Below are 17,573 nucleotides of genomic sequence, written 5' to 3'. Positions count from 1 at the left end.
CTCCCTATAGAAAATCTAAGGACAAGGGAGATGGAATTATTATTACAGGAGTTTTAGTGGAATAAATATGCACAGCAATAGCTGGCACCCTCATCTAAATTAATAAAAAGAAAAACTGAGTAAGCCATAGCACCCACCAAATAGACAAAATTTACTAACATTTAAATAACCATTCCCTCCTCCTCCTCCTCTTCCCTCAGCATACACACATGCCTGAAAACCAGGAAGAAGAAGAGTGACAAATACACACAAAAATCAAAAGACGAGTATATTCAAACCCTGAGGAGATATGAACATCATCTTTGAAATATCAAGCAATTTGATTCCCCAAGGAAATCAAAGAGCTGCATTTTGAACAAAATAGAGGGTTAATTTCATCTGCTACTATGAAACGCTGGGTAAGGATGTAAAAACCAACAATGATCCAACTGGTATTAGATATGAAATTTAGGGAGGCTTTCTGACTCCTTTCTGGTTGAGTGGAATAGTACTAGTTGGTACAGGCACATGGGGCAACCCATTTCACCTCCGCCCTAACAACCAAAGTAGGGGTCTCCAATGACTGCTCAGTGGTCAGAGCCACTCAGACACACAAAGCCTGAATCACACTACCCTGAAGAGGTACTGGTGCAGAACCCCCACAGAAGAGCGCCACCTGATGAACCAATGCCATCACTTCCTGTAACACCTGAACATTTTTTGCAAGGCTTCTCAGTCAAAGGACTGGCCCAATCTGAGTTGGCTTAGCTTGTGAGATCGGATGAGACCACAGGGCACAGTGGCATGGTTGTGGAGATTTAGCAGCATCCCAATAATGCCTAATTCCCAACATGAAGAAAAACAAGAATTAATTTAAAACTTGACTTGTGATGATGAACATATCACTGCTACTAAGTCACTGCCAGCTGTCATACTGGAATCCATCTTTTATTTTATAAACTGAGTCCGACTGTTCAACATACACCAGCTCCACCCACCAAAAAGGAGGGGTGCAAAGTATGCTTAGCAACAGGGAGATGCTTCATGAGAAGGAGTTTGGGGTTAACCATATAAACAAGTGTCCAATTATGTACATTTATCATACACACATACACATACACACAAAGTGCAGTAAAATATTAAAAGGTACAGATCTAAAAACACAGTTGCAGTTATTTACAAGATTAAAATAGTGCATTTACACAGTAAACAAAAGACACCATAATACACAGTTAGGCAGTAAGCCTGACCAAGCAGTGCGTTTCTGGATAATTACTGAATGTTAATTATGGCAAGAAAGGAGACTTGCTCATCTATAAGAAAATGTCAACAAAATCCCACAGAAGCCATAAAGAAAAAGTAACTTACAAAGCAGTTTTTAGAAAGACCCAGACTTTTCTCAAATTCTCTATTCTATCAGTGCTGCCTGTGTCTCGGGAGAGTCTGTTTCTGTAATGATCCTCTCTGTAGATACACACATGAGAGTTTTAAAGCAAAGGTAAAACATAAATAAGGCTGTGCTTATCTTATAGTAATAGAAATGCCTTGTCTTCCAACATAAATAGAACTGCAAGGGTTTACTGCATTTTAAAGCAAGTATTAATTAGTTAATGAAATAGCAGTAAAGTTAACTCTGACTTGAAAAATCTGTAACAAATGAACAACTTTCGGAAAAAACTCAGTTTATAGCAATGTTTGATTACTCTATTTCATACCGTAGTTTTCATGAGAATAATAATTTAGAGAATAACATAATTATAAATAGAATAAACTATAAAGTCCCGAGAAACGCACTGCCTGAAAACTATCTTGTTACAAAACAGAATTTATACATAGTGCTCGAGGAGAATGTCATTAAGAACCATGCAATTTTAAGGCAGTTAGTACACTATGAAGATGACCACAGTTATGTGCTTGTGCATATGCATGTATAGCTATACAATAAATGTACATAAAACTTGTGGTATAACACAATGTAAAACATTTATATAGCAGGAATTCCAATTCCAACTACTTTTTACAGCACTTAAAAAAGACATCATATCCTGAACTCAAATATACCCGTAATTTAATTACATAAAAGATTTTAGCATCCTTCACATACTCAAGATCAATTAATCAACAGAAAAATATAAAAATGAACTTTTTGTTCATATGGAAATACCTTACAAGCATAAAGCAACATGTGCCAACCCCACTTTATTGCAGTAAGACTGTTGTTTTTCTAATGCTGGGTGGGGAGCTTAGTTTTATTATACTACCCTATTAAGATAGTTATAGCACGTTCAAATCTATACCAATACTGTCAGCACTGTTTATATAAATTTATTATGGCACCCAAACCAAACTTCCATTTTCTCAAATTTGTACCTTCTCATTATAATCTCTTTCTGTTGCTGAACAACTTCTATGGACAAAGGTTCCACTCTCATGGCTAATAATGGCATGCAATGTCGTTATGAACCATGCAACATGAAAATGATGGCAGAGTAAGTACTTACGGGTACATGGCCATTGTTGTCAACTTAACAAAGATATCTTTACTGGGTGCCTCAGTGGTATTGCAAGTGAAGGCTTGTGGTGGAGGCATTTTGTGTTTCCTGCAGAAATCAGCAGGTGAAATACTATATTCTTGTTTAACTTCATGCAGGTCTGACTTTGCAGCTATGATTAAGCAAGGTATTCTGCTGTCCATAAAGTGTTGCTGTGGAATAAAAAAATGAAACAAAAATCTGATGACAAGTTCAAAAATTACTCTGTTTAATTAAATGTGTACTAAATTTTTTCTCTGGGTAGGCAAAGCAACAATAGTGGTCCAGGTCAGTCTCGTAATACGACCAGGGCCACTTTTCTAATGCTGGTAACAATATAAACCTGTAATGCTTCTTCAGATTCATCGAATTTGAAAATTTTTTTTATGAAAAAGACATGATATTTTGAAATAAAAAGAAATCTATATAAAGTCCTCTATCCTAAAGCACACTATTTTCTTTTTTCGTATTACCTTCAGTCCTTAAGCACATGCATTTATATACTACATGTTTATATATATATAGTGGCCGTCATGCTGGGTATAAACATTTAAAAATATATTATACAGAATCTCCCATGTTTTCAGAATTCAAAACCATTGTTTTTAATGGCTGTTTAATAGAACACTGGATTATTTTATCTTAATTTGGTAAAGTATCCTCTCCTATTCTTACACATCTGAATTATTTCTAGTTTTTTGCTATCCTATATAATAAAAGCCTAATAAGCTAAGTGTCCAGTCGTCCATTCAACCAATCAAAGTGTAATATGTTAATGATATGCTAAAGCTGCTCAACTGCTTGCTATGACATGCACTGACTACTGGGGGCAGACAGTCGACTGGTTGGCCAGTCGCTATGATGTGCACTGACCACCAGGGGGCAGATGCTCCAACCGGTAAGTGAGCTTGCTGCTGGGGTCTGGCCGATCAGGACTGAGTGAGATGGGCCAGACATGCTCTGGAGCCCTCCTGTGGTCCCTCCCTGGCCCTGACTGTGCACTGGGCCTCTAGTTAAAAATAATGCTAGAATAAATTCCTTTGTACATACAGTTTTATGTACAAAGGAATTAAATCTTGTTAAAATCTCAAAGTGACTAATAACTTTTCAAGCCTCTGGTTTTCCCCCTTATTCTATTATTATTCATGATGGACCTGGCAATATACAATCCATGGGCGTCCCTAACAGCCAAGAAGACCTTCCATTAATACAGGGGGTCTTACCCAGGAATGCACATCAGAGTCATGCATGGGAAAAAATGTTTTTTAAAATACAGATGTCTGGGACCTTACCACCTCAGAACAAAACCAGAACCTTTAGGGACAGGACACAGATGTATACACTTTTTAAAAGCCCCACAAATGATTTTCTTGGTTAGAAAACACCACATTACAATTCCATTAAACTCCATATAAAGTTAAACTTAGTTATACACCAAAAGAGCAACAAACCTTAAAAATCCTGGCACAGTATTCAAAGGATTTGGGATTACTGACATCATATACGAGGCATACAACGTCACAAAAGATCTCAGCCTCCGTTAGAAACTCCGATTCTGAGATATCATGCATCTTGTAAAAAGAAAAAAATAATGAAAAACATAAATATCATAATATCAATGAATAATTAAAGTCATGATGTTTTACTATATGTTTAACTTAACTTCCTAATTAAAAGATACTAGTTAAGCATAAATTTTCAGACCATTTTTAGAAGTGGGAAGTACAGATAAGTATTTTCTGATTTTGTGAATTAAAAATGGTGATTAGGATTTACAAAAGCTAACATTTACTGAGTGACTAAAGTGTAGTGGGCAGACCCTTTACCTACATTCTCTACAGTCTATAGATAAGATGACAGGCTATGAGATTAAGTCAACTGCTTAAAATAACACATCTAACAAATCATTACACCAAAATTTCAACACAGATATGATTCAAAGTCTATTTTCATTCTACCATACTACCTTTTCTCCCTACCAATCAAAAACACAAAGCAAAGAACTTTTCACACTATGCTCCACTTGTTCTACTTTATTGCCTACTTTTTTAAAAATTTTATTTTATTGTTTAAAGTATTACAACGTTAACTTATAAAACTTCTAAAGAAATATCTCATCTATGATATGATAATAATCCAACAAAGTAAAATTCAGAACTGAGTTATATAAGATAGTGCCTCTTTGTTGAGGAGAAGAAAGGGGAAGTGTAGAGTCAGAAGTAACTCAATATATTCCAAATAAAACACTATTATAACATGAATATTCAGACGTGAAAGATGCTAATTTATAAATACTGTAAGAATAAAAACAGGAAAATTAACAGTCAGCAATATTTACTGAGTACACAGTAGGTAAAGAATAGGAGATAAATAAGGTTTAATAAGAAACTGACAAAAACCTTTTATCATAAAGAGTAAAATTCAAGTGATCATTTGTCTGGAAGAACCTGTTAGCAGTTTCTCATATTAGCTAACTTGAGAAACTGAGGCTCAGAGAGAGTAAGCGACCTGCCTGAGGTAACACAGCTAATCAATGGTCAACCAGCGTTCAAAATGAAATCTGACTGGGTCAAAAGAGAACATATAATCTCTTTCTACTGCATTTCATAGTATCTTTTCAGTTATACCCTTCTTTCATTCATTTTTCTTAGGCTCACACATTTGTTAAGTACACTCCTTCCCTGCTAAATAGATAAAAAATTCTGATTACAGATACACTATCAAGCACCTGCACTAAGATTTTCATATTAATTTCTAATTAACAGTAGAGGATAATTTTTTTAAATAAAAGGGCAAGAAAAAGTAAAGAAGAGTTAACATTTTTACTTTCTTATTGTAGTATAACATACAATTAAACACACAAATAGATGAATTTTTACTTAGAGCTATACCCATGTAATCACCATACATATCAAGGGGATTAAAATTAATTCCAATGAATAAGCCAGGTGGCGGGGGAAAAAATCACATGAAAGTTCCACATACAGCCATTAAATTAAACTCAATTAGTTTCCAATGAGTCTTTAAAAAATATACCTAATAATTAATAATCTTTATATACCAGAAAACTTCTTACCAACAAGTATTTCTCTTGTCCATATACATAAACAGTGTTAATCGCATAGTAGGATTTATGATCATCACGAATTTTCTTCTGTCTCTGAAAACAACCAAAAATTTTAATATTTATAGTAAGATATCACAGCAACTAGTTGCCATCAGTACGTATACCCGTGGGACTGTCAAATAAAAGGGCATTCTTCCCTACACTATGTATTCTTTTTCAGTACAAAGGAGGTATTGACTTTGTTTCTTAGTTCTTAAGGTCTAAAACAAAAGATGCACTTGCTCAGCACTAAGTGAAGGCAGTGACCGAAAAGGAAGTAAACTACATTATTGAAACTGTATTCCAGAGCCGCCTGCTGGCAATTCTCATTATACTATAATTTTATCTGATTTGAGACTCATCTGAAAATACGTCAATCTCCTTATTCAAAGAAGCAGTCAGAATGGGATTTCAGCATTCCCTTCTAAGTCTTTATTGTATATTTACTTCATGCCAAGCACTGTTATGACTTTCACAAGTGTATTCATTTAATTCTCATCTAAACACTGGTTTTTAAAAAAGAAAAATGATAGCCAACATAAAAAAACAAAGATAGGGTAGTGAACACATAATACAATATACAGATAACATATTATATAGAATTGTACACCTGAAACCTATATAATTGTATTAACCAATGTCACCCCAATAAATTCAATAAAAAAGAAAAAAAGTATATTGAAAATAAATACATAAATAAATAAATAAACAAGCGAAGATAAAGCCAGTTCAATAGGATTATTGTTACACTTTAGATTATACTAATATACATAGGTCACTGAGTTATATAATTATCTAAAAAAGTTAATAGCTATAAAAATTATGTAAACTCATGACTATAAAAACTTGCAGGATAAAATTGCATTTTTCTCACCATTAAGTTTCTTCCAAGAAGAGCCTGAAGAACTCCACTTTTCCCACAGTTTTTCATCCCAATTACATTACATCTGAACACATTTCTTTGAGTCTGTTTTTTCTGAAGGTCTATCTTTTTATCTCTTGTTACTAAAAAGAAAAAACACTAATTATGTACCACTTAGACTCACTGAACCTAATTTACCTTCTGCAGAATAGGGTATTGCTACTTATCTCTTATCAGTAAATAAACATACTGTACAACAGTCAAGCTGTGTGTGAAATAAAGTACTAAATATGATACAGAAGGGCCTCACTTAGTGGAAAAGATGCATTTCTGAAAAGTTGGCTGCAAAGTGAACTTCTAGCAACCAAGTGAAATTTATTTAATAATAAAATAATACATTTCATAAGGAAAATATCTTAAAAATGAATGAAAATTACAATAAATATAGCCACCATTACATCTCACCTATTGTTTTTTAAAAAATATATTTTATTGGTTTTTCACAGAGAGGAAGGGAGAGGGATAGAGAGCTAGAAACATCGATGAGAGAGAAACATCGATCAGCTGCCTCCTGCACACCCCCCACTGGGGATGTGCCCGCAACCAAGGTACATGCCCTTGACCGGAATTGAACCTGGGACCCTTCAGTCCGTAGGCCGATGCTCTATCCACTGAGCCAAACTGGTTCGGCTCACCTATTTTTTTTTTTCTGTGATAAGTTATTGTCATAACGAGTTACAAGCTAAAAGATGCTCTCTGGAATCTGCAATCTCTTGGATCTATGAATGGTAAAGGGATATGCACTCTGGGGTTAACTGGCCTTTCCAATGTAAATCTGTAAAAGAGGCAGTCCAGGGAGCAATGCTGTATCAGCAGAGAAACGGGGCATCTCTTCTTGAGGTAAAGAGACCTTAAGCTATAGCTAAAGATTCAATTGCAACAAAGCTCACCAGAGGTAAAAAACTGAAAATGATAAAAAAAAAACAACCCACAATAGTTATGGGTTAAATAAGTTATAGAACTTCCATATGATGACACATTATTTAGCATCAAAGATATATTAAAGTCGATTAGTGATACAGAAAGATGTCCACAGTATTTTGTTGCATGAAAAAAACCTCATGCTGGTTAGCAATTAGTTCCTTACTCTTTGAGGATGAACTAAAATACTGTTAATTAGTTAAGGACGTTAAAGGTCCGTCAATTTAAGATTGGCTGTCTTCTTGTGCTGGGGCTTCCTGTAAGATACGGCATTCTCCCCCTCCCCCCCAACTGGGATATAAGAAACTCTTGAAATATCAGTTCCCTAATGTGTTATTTTCATTCCTATGGGTTTTCTTTAAGTGAAGGACATTGCTTGGCAAGAATGATAAGATTTGTGAAAAATTTATGAATGTGGAAAATGGTTACAAAGCCGAGAGATGTACAATCAGTTCAATATCAGGTTCATGTGTTAATATGCATTGTTTTAATGTTCAAAGAAAATTAAAACACAGGACAAACTATACTTTTAATGCCCATGGCTCCCCCTGATTTTCATCAGTGGAGTAGCCTCAGGGGTAAACTAGAATAAAACCTATGCTTTCTTTGTTGATAAACAATAAAATCAAGCATCTTAACTCAAAAGAAATGATCAAATCATAGGAAAAACAAGTAAGAGTATAGACATGGAAGACCAGCAAAGATATATTTATGTTCACTCTTTTTACATATGAAAGTGGAACCTTAAAAATGTTTCTAACTTTTTTTACTAATTTTATTTACTTACCTGTAATGGCTGAAGCTTGAGACTCTTGTTCAGTCAATATTGAATAGCCTAAGTAGCCCAAATACTCCAGGCACCGCTGTACATCTAAATAGGTCGTGAGCCTAAGAAATAGAAGAGTATAAATGTGAAAAGTTCCTCAATGAACATTTATAGGAAAAAAAATTCCAACAGCTCAAATAATTTTACCACCAGATGCAGATGAGTTTTGTCAGGCTGCTTTAATTTCCCATGAGCCCAACCATGGCTCTTTCTACAATGCATTCTTAAGACAGAGAAGGGAGGAGAATGCAAGATGTGGGGGGATTCCATATCTCACCTGCCCAGAGAGAGCAAGGCCACATAGATGAGCAGTGAGCTGCTGGTAAATCTAGAGCAGGGATTTTTGAAAATAATTTGCTTCCCAAGTTACATAGTACACTGCAAATACTGGCTAGTTGAGAACTTAATGATAATTAATCTGAAAAGGTTTGTGAACGGAGCAAAAATAACTAAAAGGTACAAGTCTTTTTGTGGGATAACACCACTCCCACAACATCCTTACCTAATTACTGGAAATTAGGTAGTCTTTATGATTTGAAAAAGAATAGATTCTGGTATTAAGAAAAGTTAGTCTCCCCAAGATTAAAGTAATTATGTCCTCATACATGACCAGAGGATTTCCTTAGCACCCTAAATACAATGTCTACTAGGCTATACCCAGACTGTAGACAAACCCTCACTAAGAGTGCGTGACAAACAATAAAAACCCTTAAGTCTTCAGTGCCAAGTAAAATATGCTCTTCCCATATCCTAAAGGTGTAAAGAATTCTGCAATAGCAATGATGTTTCCAATTCTCTTAATAAAAAATGGATTAAAATTTAGCTCACTTTTGATATAAGACTTATTACTGTTTCCATCCATCTACATCATCCAAAAGCAAACAGATCCTTTCACTATCAATCCTGCTTATTATGATTGAAACACCTAGTAAGAGAAAAACTTACAAAATGATTAACGTAATGCAACATAATTTTAAAGTAGTGACAATTCTAGAGCTAACAGGTGAGCTCTATACTCACGTCCACTGGGAAAGGAATCCCTGGTAGGTTATCCAGCCTCTTTCATTTGTACAAACTGTGTTATTCACATCTGGCCCCCAAGGTATGTAAGGGAAAACTTTAAACAAATCTTTAAGCTCATCAGGTGATAAAGCACAGTCTCTATCCTGAAGATACACAAGAAAGTATAATGTTTAGATATCTAAGCAAGTAATTCCCAAACACGAAAGCCCCTCGTCTAGTAAAACTATGCTTCTAAAAACTAACATATGAAAAGAAATTTTACATTTTATCAAGAAAATGTCTTACATGTTTATAAGAAAACTTACGCAAGAGTCTATAAACTAGACTTTTTCATCTTGAGAAAACAATAAAAATAAGAGTATTTTTGCTAGTTTAACTTAAGAGAGTTTAAGCAATTTTTGGCTATATGACATGAGTACCTCAAAGCTAAGAGAACAGAGTTAAATCACTCACTGAAAAATATTTTATCATGGAAAATTACAGCTAAGAGCTTACCAAATCATGTTTGTCAAAGGTGCTTTGGAGAAACAAATACGCATGATGATTTAATTCAGTAGTGCAATCAGGAGGTATTTTTAGCCTGTTGATGAAAAAATTTAAGAGTAAAACAAATCATTAATCAAATATTGAAATTTAATTTAAGAAATGAATATAAAACTGCAACAAGTCTTTTTGTGGGATAACACCACTCACACAATATCCTTGCTGGAGCCAGGTGGACTTTCCCAGGGAAAGTCACTAGAGTGGCCAGGCAAGCCTCAGGGTCAAAATAATGCTCATTCGAGTTGACATGTAAAGTGTTCTTAAATATCTGAAGGGCAGGTTGAAATAAAAATTTTTTATAAATAATACTGATTAAACCTTAACGGGTTTGTTCCTCTATAAACAAATTGTGAGTCATAATTATGTCAATACGGTAATGAGTTGAAAATGATGTAAAGAGATGTTATTTCTGCCTGATTTGACCTTTTTGATTCAACCTAAATTTAGTTCAATAAACATTTATCAAATGCACTGAGCTAGGTACTAGGGACACAAAAACAAGACAGGCTTCTCCGCTCTAAGAAACCGCATTCAAGTGGGAGATGGACCACAGATAATTCACTATCGCAACAGAATGGGACAAGTATGGGCAAGCTAAGGATGCTCGGGAAGCCCACGTGAATTGGAACGTCTCTGGCCTGGGGAGGGGAAGGTGTCAGCGCTGCTGAGACACTGTCAAGATGAATTGAGACTTGAAGGATAAGAGGAATTAATTAGGTTGAGGGGAGAGGGAGGGAGAGAGTGGAAATATCGGGGGTAGAAAATGTGATTGGTGGACTATAAATAGTTTTGGATTTACTTCTAGAATGAAGGCAGGGAGTGAGCATGATCGGATCATGAATGACCTCATGTACCATGTTAAGAAGCTTGGGCTTTATCCTGTCTTGAAGGGAAGTGCCAAGGTCACATCTGTATTTATATATCTATTCAATCTAGCAACAGTGTGAAGGACAGAGGCAGAGTTTAATAAGAAAGCTAGAAAAATTCAAGTGGTAGCTCTAAGTGACTATTTTGCAGAAAATTCAAGGCAGAAAAATAAAGACATTGAAAGAGATAATAGAGCCACAGAGCCATAAGAGATGGGAGTTTTCTCACTGTCATACTTAAGAAAGCAATAAGCAACCCCTTGTAGAATTTATCTACCCACATAAATGGTACAGAAAAGAAATTTTGATGAAAACGTCATGGACAAATTCATTCATTCATTCAATATAGATTTATTGAAAAAGCTGGAAAATTACTGGAGCCAAAATTTAATTTAATAACTTTGACAAGAGAGGTTTCAAGTTAGAACTGATTAATGGACTAGGAATCCAACCAGAAGGAACTCTGCTTCCTCAATGATAGGGGAAGAAACAAATGACAAAGTCCTTCTGAACCCTTACATACTAGTTCTGCATATTTTATTTTAGCATAGGGGTGCTATGCTAAAATAAAAGACAACATGAAGATTACATGATGCTGAAAAAGTGAAGAAGGCCAAAGCTTCGAAGGCCAGATCCTGGGAAGTCACTTCTTTGTTACAGTAGTGGCATCCTACAGCAAGACAGTCTCCTGTTTTGGGGTGACATTGGGTCCATTTTTATTTATTTATCATTTTTAATCCTCACCCAAGGACATGCTTAGAGAGAGGAAGAGCGGGTAGGAGAGAGAGAGAGAAACATTGATCAGTTGCCTTTCCATATATGCCCCAACTGGGGACCACACCGCAACCCAGATATGTGCCTTGACCAGGAATTGAACTGGTAACCTTTTGGTGCATGGGATGATGCTCAACTGACTGAGCCACTCCAGATGGGCTGGGTCCATTTTTAAACAAACAGAATGTAAACACTGCACTATTTAAGGAAAAATAACCACAAATAGACTGCTTGTTTAGGAAAAAATACTTATTTTATCCTGAGCTAAGAACAGGCTATAAACCTTAGGAAGGAGAAGGACTAATGAAAAAAAAAAAAAGTTAACCAATATACTTCTCATCTATTGACTTCAAAAACAGTTTGTCTAGCATCTTTTATCTTTTTTCTCAGTAGAATAAATTTTTAAAAATACTTGTAGCCTGGCTGGCGTGGCTCAGTCGTTGAGCATCCACCTAAGAACCAGGAGGTCACAGTTTGATTTCCGGTCAGGGCACATGCCCGGGTTGCGGGCTTGATCCCCAGTGTGTGGCGTTCAGGAGGCAGCTGGTCAATGATTCTCTCTAACCATTGATGTTTATATATCTCTCTCTCCCCCTTCCCCTTCCTCTCTGAAGTCAATAAAGATATATTAAAAAAAAATAAAAACACTTGTATTCTCCACAAGAAGAAAAGGAAAAGTCTGAGCCATTCTATAAATCAGTGGCTCTCCACTGGGGATGACTTCACTCCTGAGGGAACATTTGGTGACTTCTAGAGATGCTAGACATTTTCACTTGTTACAGTTGGGGGAGGAGGTGTTACTGGCATCTAAGGATGTGCTAAAAATCTTACAATGCATGGGACAGACTCTACAGCAAAGAATCATCCAGACCAAAATGTCAATAGAGCCGAGGTTGAGAAACCCTGTTTCAAATCTCTCTATAAATCTAAATTATTCCTGAGTACCCCAAAGCCTACCTATGTGCTAAATAAAACTTTAAAATACTTGGCAAGTAAAATCAATTAGAAAGCCAAAGGTACATACAAGGGGAATAAATACTCAGGTGTCAAATCCAGGTCATCATCATAACCAAATCGTCGAAGCACAGTCCAAGTAGTTTCATGTCTCCCTCTCTGGATAAAAAGTGTGTGTAAAAAAAGAAAACCTGAAATAAAATGAATTAGTAAACACAGCTGATGTGAAAAAGGGCACAGACTCACATGGGAGAAAAGCATGCAACACAAAATGGCAAGCACTACATTCATGAACCTGGGCTTAATAGTTTTGCATACTGAAGGTCAAATCAAAACAAAATTCACAAGTGTCTCAATAAAAACAGAGCTGATTTCAGAATCATTTCATATATATATACCCAGGTCAGCAAGAGATGGCACCAGAAGAAAGGGCCAAAACATATCCCAAGGAATACACTGACATTCACAAAGTTAGGTGATAAAAACAAAGGACATTGTGTTATAGATCTTTGTGCTTTATAACGAAAAGTTCTGGTTTTCAATTTCATTTCTTATTTTACTGTGGTTCTATCACACATTCTACAGGGAACATTGTATACTTGGTAAATCTGACGGAGAGGCAAAATGTCTCCCCTAAAAATAATTTCTACTTAAAGGATGCTTATGAATCAGAAGAACTTTAAGATAAATTTGTTTGTTCCAGAAATCTTTTTCCTTCAGGTGGACGTCACCAATTTCCCTTCCTCTAATTTACGCTGACAGTGAAGATAACTATCCCCACGAAATTGCCTGTCTCTTCCAACTCCTACATGTCCAAGTTAGATTTCAGACATATGAGTAAAACTAACATTTCCTTAAAGTGTAAATAATGCTATAAAGACCTTATACCAAATTTTGAAATTATTGAGTTAAAAAAGGGAAAGAACACCATTCACCTACCTTTCAGTGTCAATCCACTATCAGCCACACCATCACTTATATGTTTTCTGACTACATTCTTGACATCTTCTAGAGCCTGAGGAGCTAATGGAGTGTTGAAACAAATTCTCTAGCAAAAAACAAAACAAAAAACCAAAATACAAAACCAAAAACCAACAAAAATCAGCATTAAATATAAATATATAAAAACATTAGTCTACAAAGCAATATTAAATCAATGAGTTGCAACCGAAAGAAACAAATTATAAATTAGGATGGTCTCTGCCTTGTATTATTTATGCAAAACATGTCATACTTAGAAGGAAAGAAACCTTCCCTATTCTCCCCATCACATTTCTAAAACACAGGGCTCTTTGTGAAGCTATGTTATACAAAACCAAGAAAGAAAAATAACTCAGAGTTCAGACTTCGTCATCCTAAATACACATCCATTGTGTACCATGAAATAATGCTATCAAAGAGTCTCCTTGATTCCTATGCATAAGAGAGTTTTATACCCTAGGCAAAGACTTAAATAGCTTGATATGAAAGATAATTTTCACATGAAACAGACTCAAATTTATCAACATACCACTGTTTAAGCTAATAAATTCTAATAGCTTTTCTCAGTCCCATCCCCCCCCAAAAAACAACAAGGTATACAAACGTCAGAAAAAGGGGAAGGTTACCTGAAAGAAGTTGAGCTCAGCATCATTGAGAGTGCCATCATTATCTTGATCAGATATTTTAAATATACGAGTAAGGGCTTTTATACAGGCTGGCTTCATCTAGAAATCAATGAAAAAAGAAACAATTGTTTTAATTAAAATAGCTTAGATTTTTAAATATGATTTTCATAAGGCTAAGAGTAATTCTGATTGTTCTCACCATCAAATACGTAACAGCAAATACAACCAGCGTGAAAAATTAACTAAAGCAAAGCCATTTATTTAATACTCAAACCTTTTTAAGTAAATGAGGACCAATATTTGGAATGATCAAATGCCCCTCTCATGACCACAAATCCTCCAAGGATAGGCAAGAGAAGTACATCTTTAGAGAATATTCATTCTTCTAGTCATATCTATATACTAGAGGCCTGGTGCACGAATTCATGCATGGGTGGGATCCGGCTGGCCTGGCCAAGGGGAGGGGCCGAGGGAGGTTGGCTGGCCAGCCCCGCCCCCATTGGGGTGGGGATGAGGAGCTGGTCAGGGGCAGGGCCGGCTGGGGGAGGGGCCACAGAAGGTTGCCTCCCCTATGCGACTAAAATCAAACCTGCAATCTCTGTATGTGCCCTGACCAGGAATCCAGCTCACAACCTTTGGGGTACCAACGATGCTCCAACCAACTGAGCCACCTGGCCAGGGGCAGGCTTAATTTTTAATATGATCTTTTTGTTGATCCCAATCTGTGTTAAAGGTTGTTATTGTCTAAATAAAAGCTTCTGGTATAGCTTAGACTCAGTGCTTGTTCTTGTGTAAAACAAAGGATAGTCTCCAAATTTGCAGATTTTACTTCAAGCAGGTCCACCTACGAAATGAATAACAGATGGTAGTATTTTATTCAGGTGATTGGGGAAGGGGCAGGGGTGGGGTGATTAGCAGAACTAATAATAGCCCTAAGTAAAAAGCAATTAAAGAATTGAGAACTAACAGAGGCGATTTAATGTACCAGTAGGCTAAGGGCTCTGAGGTAAATCTCTATAGCATGAGACTGCTTCCCAAATTTTCTTGATCATAAGATCAAATTTCCTGGCTGAATCAGAAGGTAGTCTGTGTTTTTAACAAGTATGTCTAGTGACTACGATCAAGCGAATTTGGGAAATTCTGGATTAAGAGTAAATTAGAAAGAAGCATTCCAATTAAGAAACAGTAAACCAGGATTAAGGAAAAGTAAATCAGGGTCAGATTAAGGGGTAACTCAGATTAATTATTTATACCAGAGGTCAGCACTTCTTCTGTAAAGGGCTACAAAGCAAATAACCAAACGGAAAAATCAAGAATGTCACGGAAGTACTTATATAGCAAGAGAGAATAAAATTTCCACAACATTTTTATTGATGAAATTCAAAATATAATAAAAACAGTATAAATTTGCTATACAGGTCTACTAATGAGAAGAATGAAAATCTTCTAAGAGAGTTAACATTTTGCTAAGTTGGGGTTCAAAATTAGTGTTCCCTATCATAAAAATTGATTGCAATGTTTATCTGTAAAATTTTACATACTTTATCTTTGAAATATGTCTTTTTGTACAGTTACATACTGCCAGTACTGATACATATCCATACACATATAATTTTAATTGGGCACATTCATTGCTTGGAAAGCATTTGCAGAATTATATTAGATTCTTTTCTTGATTTTTGCCTGCTAGCATGTCATTATACTGCAGCTTAGTGAGTCCTGATTGAAGGTTGGGTGGAAGCTCCTCAACTGCAGAGTCAAATGAAGTATGAAATGTGGAAATTTCTTTCGTGCTTGCACTGAGGTAACCACCCCTCTCCCCCAAAATAATTTGAGCTTAGAACATACAGCTGCTTTTCCAACTAAAAACTGACTTTTTTCTTTTCTTGTTTTGGCAGGATAGGTAAAGCACTGATAACAAAACACCACAGTACAGTGATACAAGTGGTACTAAAATACTGTCAAGTTATAGCTGTGCCAGTGCCATTAGCAGTGCGCCAAGCAGCACTCAGCACTGAGAAGTGTGAGTACTACATACAAACTCTGCTGCAACTACTCAACTCTGCCTTTGTGGCAGGAAAGCAGCCACAGACAAACATAAAGGAATGAGGATGGCTGTGTTGCAATAAAACATTATTCATGAATGAGAAATTCTAAATGTCACATAATTTTCCCGTATCACAAAATATTACTCCTTTGAACTTTTTTCAGTCATTTAAAAAATGCAGCTCTGGCCCTGGCCAGTTGCTCAGTGGTTAGAGCATTGGCCGGGAAGGCAAGCAATCAATGCGTCTCTCTCACACTGATGTTTCTCTCACTCTGTCTATCCCCTTCCCTTCCATTCTCTCTAAAAACCAAAAAGAAAAAAAAAAGAGAGAGATAATAAAAATATAAAATGTATTCTCAGCTCATAGGCTATACAAAAAACAAGTGGCCAGACCAAATGTGACTCACTGGTCAAAGCAGCCAACCACTTACCTATACTATAAACTTTTCCTGAAAATATCTACAACTTTTTATTTCCTAAATACTCAACAGTAAAAAGACAACTCAAGAAATAGCCAAAAGAATTAAACAGACATTTCTCCAAAGAAGATATACAAATGGCAAAATAACCACAAGAAAAGCTGAACAACATCATTACCCATCAGGGAAATGCAAATCAAAACAATAGTGAGATACCATTCATATCCACTATGGCTATCCTATATAATAAAAGGCTAATATGCAAATTGACTGAACGGAGGAACGACTGGTTGCTATGATGCGCACTGACTACCAGGGAGTAGATGCTCAACGCAGGAGCTGCTCCCTGGTGGTCAGTGTGCTCCCATAGAGGGAGAGCTGCTCAGCCAGAATTCAGGCTCACGGCTGGCGAGCGCAGTGGCAGTGGTGGGGAGCAGGCCTAAGCTGTCAGTAGGACATCCTCTGAGGGCTCCCAGACTGCAAGAGGGCACAGGCCGGGCTGAGGGACGACCTACCCCCAACCCTAAGTGCACGAATTTCATGCACCGAGCCTCTAGTAATCTACACTAATAAAAGAGAAACATGGTAATTAGCGTACGACCGCTACCCTTTTCATTGGCTAATCAGTGAGTATATGCAAATTAACTGTCAGCCAAGATGGCGGCCGGCAGCCAGGCACTGAAGCGAGCATGAGGCTTGCATGCTGCGGACTCCAACGTTCCCCCCCTCACTTGCCGGCCTCTCAGCTGCAACTCTAAGCAACTATGTACTATGTTGCAAATAAGAAGGTAAACAAAACCCCAGAAACCCGCAGACTGAAACCCAGCCGGACCGAAACATTGTATCCATGTTTTCAGTAGTGAGGCCTCAGAGCTAAAGCTGGCCCAGAATAAAAAAAAAAAAAGAAGAAGAAAACAAGGAGCGGTTGGAAGCTTTAGTCACTCGCCACCCGGAAAACAGCCCTCAGCCCCTCACCCAGACTGGCCAGGCCACCCAGTGGGGACCCCCACCCTGATCCAGGACACCTTCAGGGCAAACCAGCCGGCCCCCACCAG

General features: G+C 36.7%; 1 protein-coding gene across 10 annotated transcripts in view; it reads right to left on the bottom strand.

The window, feature by feature from the left end:
- Positions 1–17,573, bottom strand: part of RHOT1 (ras homolog family member T1) — a 56,767-nt gene that overhangs the window by 13,187 nt on the left and 26,007 nt on the right. For 5 of the 10 annotated variants that reach the window (XR_002831925.1, XM_006099863.3, XM_006099867.3 and 2 more), the window contains 11 exons: positions 14,053–14,151; positions 13,385–13,493; positions 12,516–12,636; positions 9,804–9,888; positions 9,306–9,451; positions 8,247–8,347; positions 6,491–6,621; positions 5,587–5,670; positions 3,962–4,081; positions 2,481–2,683; positions 1,348–1,443 (listed from right to left, as the gene is read on the bottom strand). Coding sequence is in view for 8 of the 10 variants with exons in the window: in XM_006099863.3 (XP_006099925.1) it covers positions 1,348–1,443; positions 2,481–2,683; positions 3,962–4,081; positions 5,587–5,670; positions 6,491–6,621; positions 8,247–8,347; positions 9,306–9,451; positions 9,804–9,888; positions 12,516–12,636; positions 13,385–13,493; positions 14,053–14,151 (1,295 nt within the window). In the remaining 2 variants the exon portion in view is untranslated. Of the gene's footprint in view, positions 1–159; positions 214–1,347; positions 1,444–2,480; positions 2,684–3,961; positions 4,082–5,586; positions 5,671–6,490; positions 6,622–8,246; positions 8,348–9,305; positions 9,452–9,803; positions 9,889–12,515; positions 12,637–13,384; positions 13,494–14,052; positions 14,152–17,573 lie in introns of those variants that run through there. The other 5 variants (XR_002831927.1, XM_006099864.3, XM_006099868.3 and 2 more) reach the window with 3 other exon arrangements.

The sequence above is a fragment of the Myotis lucifugus genome, unplaced genomic scaffold (genome assembly GCF_000147115.1).
Source record: "Myotis lucifugus unplaced genomic scaffold, Myoluc2.0 scaffold_287, whole genome shotgun sequence".
Lineage (NCBI taxonomy): Eukaryota > Metazoa > Chordata > Mammalia > Chiroptera > Vespertilionidae > Myotis > Myotis lucifugus.
Note: the sequence above shows the minus strand (reverse complement) of the source record. Positions and strands in the feature narration are given on the sequence as shown.